Source organism: Artemia franciscana, chromosome 4, assembly GCF_032884065.1.
Source record: "Artemia franciscana chromosome 4, ASM3288406v1, whole genome shotgun sequence".
Lineage (NCBI taxonomy): Eukaryota > Metazoa > Arthropoda > Branchiopoda > Anostraca > Artemiidae > Artemia > Artemia franciscana.
Window position 1 is genome coordinate 21,498,834 of NC_088866.1, and position 14,063 is coordinate 21,512,896.

General features: G+C 35.2%; 2 protein-coding genes across 4 annotated transcripts in view; one reads left to right on the forward strand and one right to left on the reverse strand.

The window, feature by feature from the left end:
* Positions 1-11,290, forward strand: LOC136026145 (THUMP domain-containing protein 1-like). Its single transcript, XM_065702445.1, has 2 exons — positions 1-381; positions 10,619-11,290. Exons 1-2 carry the CDS (start codon positions 49-51, stop codon positions 11,243-11,245), a joined length of 960 nt encoding a protein of 319 aa, XP_065558517.1. The 5' UTR covers positions 1-48; the 3' UTR covers positions 11,246-11,290.
* The window catches only part of LOC136026146 (small ribosomal subunit protein mS34-like), a 21,342-nt gene continuing 18,521 nt past the window's right edge, over positions 11,243-14,063 (reverse strand). For all 3 annotated transcript variants that reach the window (XM_065702447.1, XM_065702448.1, XM_065702449.1), the window contains exon 5: positions 11,243-11,490. In XM_065702447.1, coding sequence (XP_065558519.1) covers positions 11,281-11,490 — 210 coding nt within the window. In that variant the 3' untranslated portion in view covers positions 11,243-11,280. The remainder of the gene's footprint in view (positions 11,491-14,063) is intronic.

Genomic DNA, 14,063 nt, shown 5'->3' on the forward strand with positions numbered 1-14,063 from the left:
CAACTCTGGTAGGAGTGGCAAGGAAGTAACTTTTGAATAAAATTGATCATGACAGGAGAAAGAAAAAGAAAAGCCAAAGAATATTATAAAAAATCCGCGAAGGCGATTAAACTTAAAGGAAGACAACTGTCACCTGGTCTGAAGGGTTTTTTGTGCACTTGTAATAATGCTGAGAAACAATGTGTAAGAGAAGCATATAATATTCTCAATGAAGTTTCTGACAAACTATATGGCCTGGAAAAGAAGTCACCAGCTTGTTCTGAAGATATAGAATCTGATCTAGACTCTGAGTTAAAGAGCCTGAGAACTGCAGAAATAGAACAAAAAAGATTCCAAGTTGTAGATAGTGGTGCAAACAATGTTGTCTTCATAAAAACCACAGTAAGTAGGCTATTAGGCTATAGGATTATAGGATATTCTTCTGTTTACAAGACAGGAATATGATAGAAAAAAGATGAAGTGCTGTTCAGAACTAAGGAACTCTTAGAATTTTTTTTTTAATTTCATCAAAACAATCATAGATACTTGGGTGTTGGTCTAGGAGCTGTCCAATACATAAGGTTACATGTTAAAAAAACAACTGTTACTTCCTAATATACACATTAATCCTAAATAATATATTTTACAGAGGGAAAACCTTTATCTTCACTTCTTTCCTTGTGTTTCCAGTTTTTCAATCACATTTTAAATGTTTGTGTCTATTCTCTGGGTTCTGAAAATCCTTTATAGCCTGAACAAACACCCAAGTGCCTTCTAACTAGCATAACCATACTTAATCCAGATGATGAGTATTTTTCTATTGATGTGTTTTTGATAGATAGCATTGATGGTGTGTAACTATGAATTTAGGTTAGGTTATTTGAAAATAGAAAATGTAATTTAATTTATGTTTATTTTTCAGCATTTTATTTAAAAAAAAAATTGTACAGCAGTGAAAGAAATGAAGATAAAGATTCCCCCCCCCCTCCTTCAAAATATGTTAACTAGAATTATTCTGCATATTATGAAGTAAGAATTATTTTCTTAAAATGTATCCTTATGTACTGGACTGCTCCTAGACTTACACAATTACTTGGACTATTTAGCTTATTTCATTCCTAGAAGGTGTTGCTTCATTATCTTCCCTGCCTCTTATAGATAAATATACAGCCAACTAGACAAAAGTCTAGAATTACCAATCTTCTGAAGGAAATATCTGAACTAAATAAAAGTAATACCATTCAACTCCTTATTTTATACTCTTTCCAAATGTCATGGCCACTTTTCTGGCAATGTACCCATCCCTTTGATGGTACTGAATATAGCCTTAGAATATGAAAAATAGGTTATGCAAAAACTTGTTTTGACAAAGGACACATAATGTACAACTATATTCAATCAATAAAAAATTTTGTATTATTAGGGCTCTATATGGGACTATCAAGTGGTAGTGTGGGATGAATTGTCAGGGTAATGACTATCATATTGAAAAGGAACATAAAGCAAGGAATCAATTAGTATTGTTTTTATTTTATAGAGGTGCGTCCTTCAAAAGAATGATAATTCTTGACTGTTTACAAAATATTGATAACAATAGAAGGAAATACAATAACTGATTAATAGAAACATGCTGCATATTATAAGGTGAAAATTTTGTTGTTTTAGTGCTTTCTTTTAGTTTTTTATACATCCTAGCATCTGGGACCATTGTGGGAGGAAGAGGGTGTTTTTTTTTACCAGAAAAGAGACCATCACACTTGAAAAGAGTATAAAATGAATAATCTAATGGTGATAGTCTTATTTTATTAGCATATTTCCTTTAGATGTGGTTAGCCACAGAAAATATAACATTATCACTATATTCCAGAAAAGCAAAAACTAACAATTTAGAATTGTTAATACTAACAAAGCACCTAAGAAAAGAGACAAAAGAGTAATGCTGTTGTGAACTTAATGGCAATATGTAAAGAAGGTTATGGATTTGCCCATTTTCATGAAATGAGGTAATACATATTTATGATTGTTTTACAGTGGTTTTTAAAACAATAGCCTGCCTAAACTTCAAAACTCAAATTATTTTCTTTAATCTCTTGGCACTTCTTACTCAAATTTTCAAATATTTTCTTTTCATTACTGCCTATCCCCTGAAAATCCTGTTTAAATGTCTGCCTCAGAATATCCTTAGAAATAGGGAGGAAGTAGAGATAGAAGCCTGAAAAACATACCAAGGGTATAATTTAGGGTTTGAACCATTTCTAAAAGATGTATTCTCCCAAAGCAGAGATTTTTCAAGATATTTGAAAACCTCAGATCTATAAATTGACTAGACCCAAGAAAGTTATGAGGCTCAACAGGCTTGTCAGTTCACAAAAATTTAGGGGGGGGGGGTAAAATATATTTTTCAGAATCTAATGGTGTCAATAAATATGTAAAAAATTAGTTTTTCAATGAGCCCTCCTCTTGCCCCCCAAAAAATTGTACTGGTGGAAATCTAGGGTGGGGCCCTAACACTCTCATCTCAGTTGACACCCCTGAGGCTCAATGTTCCTTGGGTCTTATTTGTGTTATAAACCTATTTCTGAAGTTTCATTTTTAAAACACAAAGTTTGTGTAAGTTTATCAAAGTTAGTCCCCTTTGCAGGGCAAAGAGGTAAAGGAGGACACTTTAAATGATATTTCAAGGACAAAGTTTAGGTTCTGAAAATATTTGTTGAAGTTCCATTCATTTTAGTCAAAATTCTTGTCAAGATAGCAAAAAGCCTCTTATCTAGTATTTTTCCTTAAGTAATCCTCAAGGCCATGGTCTTCCTGGTCAAACCTGTCTTTTGTGTTTCCATGCTGTAACAGATTTAGTTTTAACATCAAGGGGGGAAAATTCAACATTTATCCAAACCAAAATCATGCATTACTCACAGATACATTTGATCTCAAAGCTTTTGTCTATAGAGTATACAGAAGCCAATTCAACCTAAAGAAACACTATCCATTCTTAATATACAAATAGCTAAAAAATTGAGGAGACCAAGGGCTGTACCAAAGTTGTCTTTCTGGAACTGGGAAAACTAAATTGGCAAATAAACAATGTTAAGGATTTTCCACAGCTTCATGTTAATGTGCTATGAATGCTAATCTGGATTTTCCAAATGTGCAGAAATTTTGCCCACTGCATATTGTATATATATATATATATATATATATATATATATATATATATATATATATATATATATATATATATATATATATATATATATATGGCACTTGGTATTAACCAAGTGACATATAGCAATCGCAAATTCTGTTGGTCTGTCAGTCCTGGTTTTGCTACTTTAGGCACTTCTAGGTAAGCTATGACAATGAAATTTGGCAGGCGTGTCAGGGACCAGACCAGATTAAATTAGAAATAGTCGTTTTCCCGATTGGACCATCTGGGGATGAGTGGGGGACCTGTTAATTCAGAAAAAATAGAAAAATTGAAGTATTTTTAACTTAAAAATGGTTGATCAGATCTCAGTGAAATTTGATGTTTAGAAAGATATCATGTCTCAAAGCTGTTATTTTAAATCCCTGCCGGATCTGGTGACATTGGGGGGTTGGGTTGGGAGGGGGAAACCTAAAATCTTGGAAAACACTTAGAGTGGAGGGATTGGGATGAAACTTGGTGGAAAAAATAAGCAAAAGTCCTAGGGACCGGGATGAAAATTGGTAGAAAAAATAAGCACAAGTCCTAGATACATTATTGACATAACTGAAACAGAACCGCTCTCTTTGGGGTAGTTGGGGGGGGGGTGTTAATTCTGAAAAATTAGAAAAAATGAGGTATTTTTAACTTACAAATGGGTGATTGGATCTCACTGAAATTTGATATTTAGAAGAATATCGTGTCTCAGAGCTCTTATTTTAAATCCCGAACAGATCTGGTGACACTGGGGGGGGACCTAAAACTTGGAAAACACTTAGAGTGGAGGGATTGGGATGAAACTTGGTGGGAAAAATAAGTGCAAGTCCTAGATACATGGTTGACATAACCGGAACGGATCCGCTCTCTTTGGGGTAGTTGAGGGGGGGGGGGGGGGTAATTCTGAAAAATTAGAAAAAATGAGTCATTTTTAACTTATGAACAGGTGACCGGATCTCAATGAAATTTGGTATTTAGAAGGATATCGTGTCTCAGAGCTCTTATTTTAAATCCCAAACAGATCTGGTGACATTGGAGGGGAGTTGGGAGAGGGAAACCAAAAACTTGAAAACACTTAGAGTGGAGGGATCAGGATGAAACTTGGTGGGAAAAATAATCACAAGTCCTAGATACATGATTGACATAACCGGAACAGATCCGCTCTCTTTGGGGTAGTTGGGGGGGGGGGGGTTAATTCTGAAAAATAGAAAAAAATGAGGTATTTTTAACTTATGAACAGGTGATTGGATCTCAAAGAAATTTGATATTTAGAAGGATATTGTGTCTCAGAGCTCTTATGTTAAATCCCAAACAGATCTGGTGACATTGGGGGGGGGAGAGTTGGGAGGGGAAAACCTAAAACTTGGCAAACACTTAGAGTGGAGGGATTGGGATGAAACTTGGTGGGAAAAATAAGCACACAAGTCCTAGATACATGATTGACATAACCAGAACGGATCCGCTTTTGGGGTAGTTGGGGGGGGAGGTATTTAACTTACGAATGGGTTATCGAATCTCAATGAAATTGGATTTTTAGAAGGATATTATGTCTCAACGGACCGAATCTGCTCTCTTTGGTGGAGTTGGGGGGGGGGGGTAATTTTGAAAATTGAGGTATTTGTAACTTACAAAAGGGTGACCAGATCTTAATGAAATTTAATATTTAGATGAGTCTTGCGCTTTAAAGCTCTAATTTTAAATTTCGACCAGATCCTGTTACATTGGGGGAGTTGGAGGGGGAAACCAGAATTCTTGGAAAACGTGAAAATTTGGATATTTTTATTTAACGAATAGGTGATCAGATCTTAATGAAATTTGATATTTAGAAGGAATTCATGTCTCAGAGCTCTTATTTCAAATCCAGACCAGATCTTTTGACATTGGGGGCAGTTGGAGGGGAAATCTTGGAAAACACTTTGAGTGGAGGAATCGGGATGAAGCTTGCTGGATAGAATAAGCAAATGTCCTTGATACGTGATTGACGGAACCGTACTAGATTCGCTCTCTTTGGGGGAGTTGGGGGGAGGGGTTCAGTGATTTGGCGAGTTTGGTGCCCCTGGACGTGCTAGGACGATGAAAATTGGTAGGCATGTCAGGGAGCTGCAAAAATTGACTTGATAAAGTCGTTTTCCCAGATCCGACCATCTGGGGGGCTAAAGGGAGAGGAAAAATAAAAAAATAGGTATTTATAACATACGAGTGGGTGATTGGATCTTAATGAATTTTAATATTTAGAAGGACATCATGACTCAGAGCTCTTATTTTAAATCCTGATCGGCATTAAGCCTCTTATTTTCCTTTTAAATCAATCTATTGATTCATAGAATTTTGCTAGAGCTCATACAATATGATCTCTTGGCTCTTAGCTCTTCTTGCCTTGTCACAAGTGCCATATGAGCTCTTAGCTCTTGTTTTTTTTTTATGTTTTACTGTGCTGTGTGCTTTGCATCAACTATGTTCAAACAAGCCTCTGATTTTGGTGGAGCTAAAACTGTTCACAAGGACATCAAGTGTAAACAGGCTATTAGTGAATGTATTCATGGAAGAACAAAAAATTTTTTAGTATGGGAATTATTTTTTGGGAACCAATACTTCTTCTTTGAGATTCCATAGGATATTGCAAGGAGAAACAAAGTTAGTCTTGCCAGGAAGTAGCAGCATCTTGTCAACTATTGGAAGTTTTGAAATCTACAACTATTGGAACTAATGGTTTCTATTGTGCTGCAAAGTGGCTCCCTAGATCAAGCCCTTTTCTCCTAAAGATTAAAAAAATTTGTCACCATTTTTTGTTGTTTTTGCATAGAAAAAACTGCAGTAAAAGTAGATTAAAAATTGAAAAATCCCAGTTTTGCTGAACTTTTCCTTACCAAGTTTTGGCTAATTTGTAAAATTTCAGACTGAGTCTACTAAGCCCTTATCATTCAGGAAAAAAACCTGTCACTTCAAAAGTGATAGTGAATCTAAAATCATGATAATATGAAAAAACTTCGTTTTCTTAAAGAGTTAAAGAGGCTGCGTCCCAAAGTCGAACCTTAAAACGTACAGGAATTAGGAGAGGCAGTAGGGGGGCTGCCGCCCCCCAATCCCCCCGCTTTTAAAGACTCTTTTGTACAGGTTTTTTGTTGTGGGGGGCTGCCGCCCCCTAACCCCCCGCTCTTGGCTTCGGAAAGGCCCTCTTTTAATTAACAAAAAATTGGAATGAATGAATAATGGAATAACTTCGAAAAATGTTAAACACAAGAGGACAGAAGAACCATTGCGCTGAAACTAGTAATTAGTAACAATGAAGTCCCTGTACGTTTTAAGGTTCGACTTTGGGACGCAGCCTCTTTAACTCTTTAAGAAAACGAAGTTTTTTTCATATTATTTCTGTACGTTTTTCTACAATCCATGGTGGATGTAATTTAATAATAATTTTCCATGTTTATTTTCTCGCTTTCTGTATCAATAAATTCAAACTGACAAAATTATCTAATTTTGATAATTTTAATAGTTTAGCAGCTTAATTAAAAATTTGGCAGCTAGTGGGTTTTACCCACCCGCCTCCGGTTTATGGGCCCAGAGCGCTTCCGCCGCGCCAAGTTGCTGTTATGCTTGTTATCAAACAAGTTATTACAATAGAAAATTTCACCAACGGTTTCATTTAGGAAATCAATTTAAATGGTTCTTTTAACTTGCTTCCATCAAGCCTTACCCCCGCTTCAGTATAAATTCTTGTGAACATTCCAGTATGTAATTCTGATCACATGTTTCCATGTTTATTTTCTCCCTTTCTGTATCAATAAATTCAAACTGACAAAATTACCTAATTTTACAAATTTTAAAAAGTTAGCAGCTAGCGGTTTCGATCCACCGACCTCTGGGTTATGGGCACAGCACGCTTCCGCTGCGCCAAGCCGCTGTTTGTGTAAGAATTTTTCAAACAAGTGATGTTATTACAAGAGAAAATTTTACCTTCAATGGGGAAATTGGGTTTTTCTAAGCTAGAAAATTGGGGGGTTAAGATTTTCCTATGAAACTTACCAGGAAAATTACTCGGAGAATTCCGCGTCGATTGAGTCTTCGTACACCCAGATCCGATGTCGGCTGTGACCTGTAGGCGTGGCAGAAATAAAAAAAAGGGTTTCTGTCATTTTTCTCAAATAAAAATTTTACGGATTAAGACAGAATTTTTTGAAGCTTTCAGTCAGCCTCACCATGTCGAGCTGATCATTTTGATGTACTTGATGTTGAAATTCATAACTTTTAACAACAAAAAACTTAACATGGGCTCTTATAGGGAAGTGGGGTTTTTCTAAGCTAGAAAATCGGGGGGTTAAGATTTTCCGATGAAACTTTCAAGCAAAATTACTCGGAGAATTCCGCGTCAAATGAGTCTTTGTACACCCAGATCCGATGTCGGCTGTGACCTGCAGGCGTGGCAGAAAAAAAAAGAATATGAACATTAAGTGGCTATGCGTGGTTTCTGGAAAATAGGGAAGGAGTTATCGGATCGAGCTGAAATTTCGCGGATAAGCTCCTGAGCCCTAGGGGACCTTAACTTGTGAATTAGCCCGATCGGAAAACGTTAAAGGGGGGCTGGTGTTGGTGGGTCGAGACTTTCGGCCAGATTTTCCCCATGAAGGAAAAGTCGGAGGAGGGTGAAATTTGGCATGTTTCTTAGTTGGAGCTCGGGCTACGAAATGCATCCCTCCCCATCCCTCTGCGACCACTGGAACCGAAGATCACTTAACATTGTCGTGGTTCGCCTCTTTAAAGAGGCACGAGTGTGCCTCCTTGATAAACTCATTGGATTCAAGAAGAACCATGATTAAAATGGCCAAGATAAATCATTAAATCCAAATAAATCCTTGATTCAAGAACTGCCAAGAAATTAATAAAAGTATGCTTATCATAAAGCAAATCAGAAAATGGCTAACAGAGTAAACCCTGAAAATGTTGCTCAATGATAAATCCTTGAATCAAGCTTGTTTCAACCCCCTAAATTTGAAAATATACTTGAAATAAGGTTCAAAAGAATTTCAAGTCAAACCAATAGCAAGGGAAATCCTGTTTCCTCAGTATTGATCAGCAGGCTGATATGAAACCTAATTATTGATTCGGACTTGTTCCCTTCTCAATGTTTACCAGTATCTATCTCTTATCTGATTGACTGTGATTTTTATCAGCAATTTTCCATTAACTTGCAAAAAAAAAACCAATTGCTACAACTTGCTGTATTTCAGGGATTGATGTTTCAGCTAATTGCAGATAGTATTACAAAGCTGCAAAGGCTTAATTCTTCCTTTAAAGTCTAGAACCGAGGTCACTTGAAAAGCCATGGTTTAAATAAGGAACATTCATGCACAAATAGATTGCAATCAACCTTTAAAGACTATCTGCACTAACAAGGTCATCCAGGGTCAGGAAATGTAAATACAACAGCAAGCTTTCACAAGCACCTAAGGATAGGTAACAGTTTTACTGGTATATTCGCTTTTATGGAAATAAATGTTTTACAGAGTAAAAGATTAAGTGTTGGCAATTTTGATGACACAAAAATTCAGCATCTTGTCAGTTAATGGTTTTTATGGGTTTGGGGACAAAAATGATTTGCCAGAATCAAGCTGTGCAGAAATTTAAAATATATAAATCCTGTACATCATGGATGATAAGTAGAACAAGTTTTTTTGTTCTTAAATATTTTGCTTCAGTCTCTCCAGTTTTTAGAAAGTAAAATTGTTTTTCTTTCTTAGCCCCTATTGAATGTTTTTTTCAATTGTGGGACCTGTTTTATGCTCAAGAAGAAATTAATTGGGAGATTTCCAGTTTGAGCACTAGGCAACATTTAAATAGCATGCCCAGTACTCAAAATCAACAAAGAATCTACCCATATAGAATTTTCACAAAATGAATAAAACGTCAATAACTTAGAAGATATGAAAAGCTAATTATCCACTTTTTTTAATTGCTGCATTTGGCTTAAAACTGATTTGCGTATTTTACAGTTAGTTTTATCTGTTAGACAAACATGTCCTTTGTATTGACACTGGTCAAATATTCAGAGGTATTCCAACAGAAAATAACTTCACATTCTTATTCAAAACCTTAACCACGCCTACATGAAGGTTGTCTTTGCGCTTCTGACAACAAGCCAGAAGAGGTAACGCTCATCCCTGGCTGAGAAATAGTGAGACTACAAAATCAATTTGAGACCTATTTCTCAGTGTACTAGCCCCCATCTGTCCTTGTGTCTATCTCAAACCAAGTCATATTCATTTAAATCAAGCTATTAATTCTTTCTAGCACATTCAAAAAGTTTTAACTTATTACCACCACACCTTTTCAAAAGAAAATTACCTCCCGACAAGACTTAATTGTGGAGTCCTTGGTTTGGGCTCTTATAAGGGCCAAAGTGCTCATTTTAACTATATCGTCTTTTTCACCTCAGTTCAACCATCAATTAATAGAGAAAGGGATATTGCTTGTGCACTTACCTTTACACAATCAAAATTCTGCTTTTATAACAGGGAAGTCAGATGCAGTAATCTCAGTTGCATAACATCAGTAGTTTTCATCAATAGCTTAAACTATTATTCTAACCGGTTGATGCTGTTTTATTGGTTTCTGGCATATAATTGTTTTTGATTTTTACATAGTCAACCTTTAATTACTATACATAAGTCTCAATTCACTGTCAGATCTTATTTTAGGACTAGACATTTATGAGCAAAAATTTAACTTCTTGTATACTAATCAATTTTAAAAAGTACTACTTAAGTGCATTTTTTCTATAGAAATCTGAAACATGCCTACTTATTAAAACATCGCATAGTGATGCTTATTAAAATATGATGTTAATGAAGTTTTGCGAGGAAAATAATGTGATTCTAAGAAAAGAAGGGGATGCATTGACAGAATTGTGTTGCTCAGGTTAATAATTGAGAAGTGCTTCAATTATCAGACCCTTGTAGTAGAACTCGATTTTTTGGGGGGCTGGGGCTTTTGTTTGAGGGACTAAACTGAAATACTTTGCACTGCAATTTTAACAGATTCTTTATCAACTTGTTTATTTTTACCAAAAATGCTGGGAGGAGGGCTAACCTCCAAAATGCAATCCCTTTGCCTTAGTATCTTCACATGAATAATATGTCATCACATAAATATTTGGTAAATACCAAATAAGCTCTTCTTAGACAATCTTGATGGTCCTTATCATGTGTTTTTAAATTTTGAGATGCAGTTCCTTTGAAGTAGGTGTCGAATTTGCTTACTTTCACTTCGAAAGTCGCGAGACACTGTGAAGTGAGTTTTTTTTGTCAGTAAAAGGGACTCAAAAGGTAGTACTTGCCTATGGGTAGAGGGATTTTTATGAAGGTCAAAATTTGTACTAACTTTTCTTGAAAAGGGAGCTTAAATCTCTGAATTTCTAGGTTTTATGTGGACCTTCTGTTGCCTTTTATCAAGAATTGATCTTTTTAGGTCCCTTCCCCACTTGAGGTAGCCCAAAAAATAATAAATGACATTAAGGAAAATGGAGAACAAAAAACGCGATTTCTTCTCAGACTTCTCCCTGTTGAGTTAACCTGCAGAGCATCTATCGAAGAAATTAAGAAGGCTTTGCAACCTATCATCACAGAACATTTTAAAGATGCCAAAAACTTTCATATTCAAGTTCATGCAAGAAATAGCAACATAAAAAGAGATAACATACTCCCAGAATTACTGTGCTTATTTCAAGAAATTTACCCACAATTAATTGGAACTTTAGTCAAACCACATAAATCTCTCATTCTTGAAATTATCAAGAGTACAGTATGTATATGTATTGCTGAAGAGTATGATGAAAATGCTAAATATAATTTAATAGAATTGAGCAAAAAATGTCTGCAAAGAAATATGGAAATAAAAGAAGAAGTGCCGCCACAAGATGAAGATGAAATAGAAAAAGGAGAGGCAGTAAAAGTTGAAGATAAAAAAGGAGGAGGAAAGCCAGTGAAGGTTGAAGATAGGCCAGAAAAAGAAAAGCCATCTGAAATAAATAACATGAAAGATGAAGAAAAAACAAAAACAGCTGAAGAGAATACAGACAAAGGCAGTGAAAAATAAGGTTTTCATTTTTATTTGACTATGAATAAAAAAAATTAACTTTGAGGGTTAGTGTCTTGTATACCTTGATATAATCGAGACGATGGGTTTAGTTTGGAGGGGTTTAAGTTAATTGGTATAGTTGGCTGTTCTCCTGATTTTGCTCTGCGAACTCTTGATGTAAAAGTTGTTTCTCTAATAATCATTTCCATTGAAATATTTTCTGTATCTTCTCCACGTGCAGCACGTCTTTGAGCACATAGCATCTGGAATTGCAAAAATTTACGATTCAAGTAACTTAGTAAGCTGTCATCCTGATTATTAAATCAATTTTTACTTGGATAATTCGTCAGTTATCGTGCTAGTGTGTCTCATTTATGACAGTTTAAACTTACTTATCATTAAAAAAAAACATTGTCATGTTTCGATGCTTCTAATGTACATCATTTTAGCCAGCCAAATTCCTCTGGCAAGCAACCCCTTTTCCTGAGGCGTTAACACGTGTCACGAGCATCAAAATAATTATTTAGAGTTGGTGGAGAAAATTCCAATAGTGGAAGAACTCCTTCTTTACTGAAAATGTACTAAAATGTACTACAATAAATGTACTTTATTGAAAATGTTCTCTAATCTTGCATGTCAAGCCTACTAATGCTTGGATCATTTTTGCAAGGAATCATATATATATATATATATATATATATATATATATATATATATATATATATATATATATATATATATATATATATATATATATATATATATATATATATATATATATATATATATATATATATATATATATATATATATATATATATATATATATATATATATATATATATATATAGCCATTTTATTCAAAATAGTCGAAAAAGTTAAACAAATATTCCCCAGAAATAACATGACTCCATAGCCCCTGAGGCAAGGGTCATGACTGGATGTTCAATTAGCTCAAAATTTTCGGGGATCATTTTCTTGGCCAAGAAGATTATTCATTAGGCCAAGAGAATCCTTAGCTCAAAACTTCAAAATCTTTCTCCGGATCCAGATAATCATAATCTTTTTTTTGTGTGTTGAGAGGTAGGGCATGTCAGGGGACCCAATAAAGGACCAAAAACGAATTTTATTTCTGATAATATATATATATATATATATATATATATATATATATATCAATTTATTTACAGTATATTGGAAGTGGTTTAAGGGATCGAGTTGAAACTTTGAGGGGGCCTTGAAGGAAAGAGTGGGCTTCAATTTTTGGCTAAGGGGGGCTAGGCACGTCGAAAGATAATATGAGTGTCTAGTTCATCGAAATACCATGCCTGAAATATATTTGAAATGGCTTGGATGGAATTGGAACTTTCAGCTATGTTGAACAAAGAAAGGGCTGAGAGTTGGACAAGGGAAATTAGAATTCAGCATTCGAGACGGGAGAAAAGAGTAAACAATTTTGTGTCCAATCCAGACAAAATAATGTTGTTTTTTAAGCTCTTATGGGACCTATAATTTATGCACGATTATGTCGCAAGACAAAACAAAAGGCACTATGTGCTGCCAGATTGCCAAATGGCGTATATGATATATCTCTCGGAATGTCTAAAATATTCACTTAAAACTTTAAAGGAATGGTTCATCTAAATCAAAAGACAGACAATATGCGCATCCAGGTTGTCAAAATACCATGTCTGCAACATCCTAAGAACGGAAATTGTATAATTTAAAACCTCCCAAAGGTTGTGCGGGTCATGTAATCCCCGGAGACATAATTATTGAATCTTCAGCTATTATAAACAAAATGGCTATTTCCATTCAGAAGATATTGCAGATGTATCTATATAGTGTCTTTTACAAAGGCACTATGAACTTAACACCATCAGATGTTCCTGAGATATTGCAGATACGACTTTTTCGACAACATGGATGCACACAGTGTCTGATATTTAGTTCAACATCCCTTTCAACATTTCCTCAAAGTTTTCATCTAACCCTCTTGAATTTCCTTGATACTGCAGATAAGCTCGTAGGATGCTCAACCTGGATACTTGTAGTGTCTTTTAATTTAGTCCAACACCCCAGACTATTCGCTGAAAGTTTCAACTTATCCTCCATAGCTGTTCTTGGGGTATCACAGAACCACCCTTTTGACAACCTGGTTAGACATACTGTCTTCTGATTCGGTCCAACGTTTTCCGAAATTTTCAACTTAATGCTCTTAGTCATTCCTGAGTTATTTCAGATACAACCTTTTGGTAACCTGGATGCAGATAAGTGTCATGATTTGGTTCAACTTTCTCCTCGACATTTCATGAAAGTTAGGATTTAATACTCTTAGGGTTTTCAGGATACCCAGGTCCAAACGCACTCCCTTTTATATTTTAAAACTTATATCGCAAAATTTTCATTGCATGTCTTTGGGGATTAAGACAGTGGTGGTTAGCTTAAAAGGGCATGGAAGGGAGGCTGGTTGTTCTCCACTCACTTTTAACTCTTAAAAATGGCAACAGAACTTTCAGCTTCCATTCGAATGAGCATTTGAAAGTTTCTACAATCATTCCTTTCATCCTAAGTGGCCTCGTCGAAAAGAAAGAATAATAATACATGGGAGTATATCGCTCTTTACTAATGCAGCGCTATTAAGCTGTCTATGTTTGAAACAAGAACAGGGGATTCTATAAAAACCACTACCCAGAGAGGGTTTATCCTTACGACAGCTGAAAAAACTGTATAAATCTTACTTTTTTTTAAATGCGATATTAAGATTATAATTTTGAAGTTATCCCTAGTTTGTCGCTCAATTTAGGAAAACAGAGTATGGCAGTGAAATTTCCCT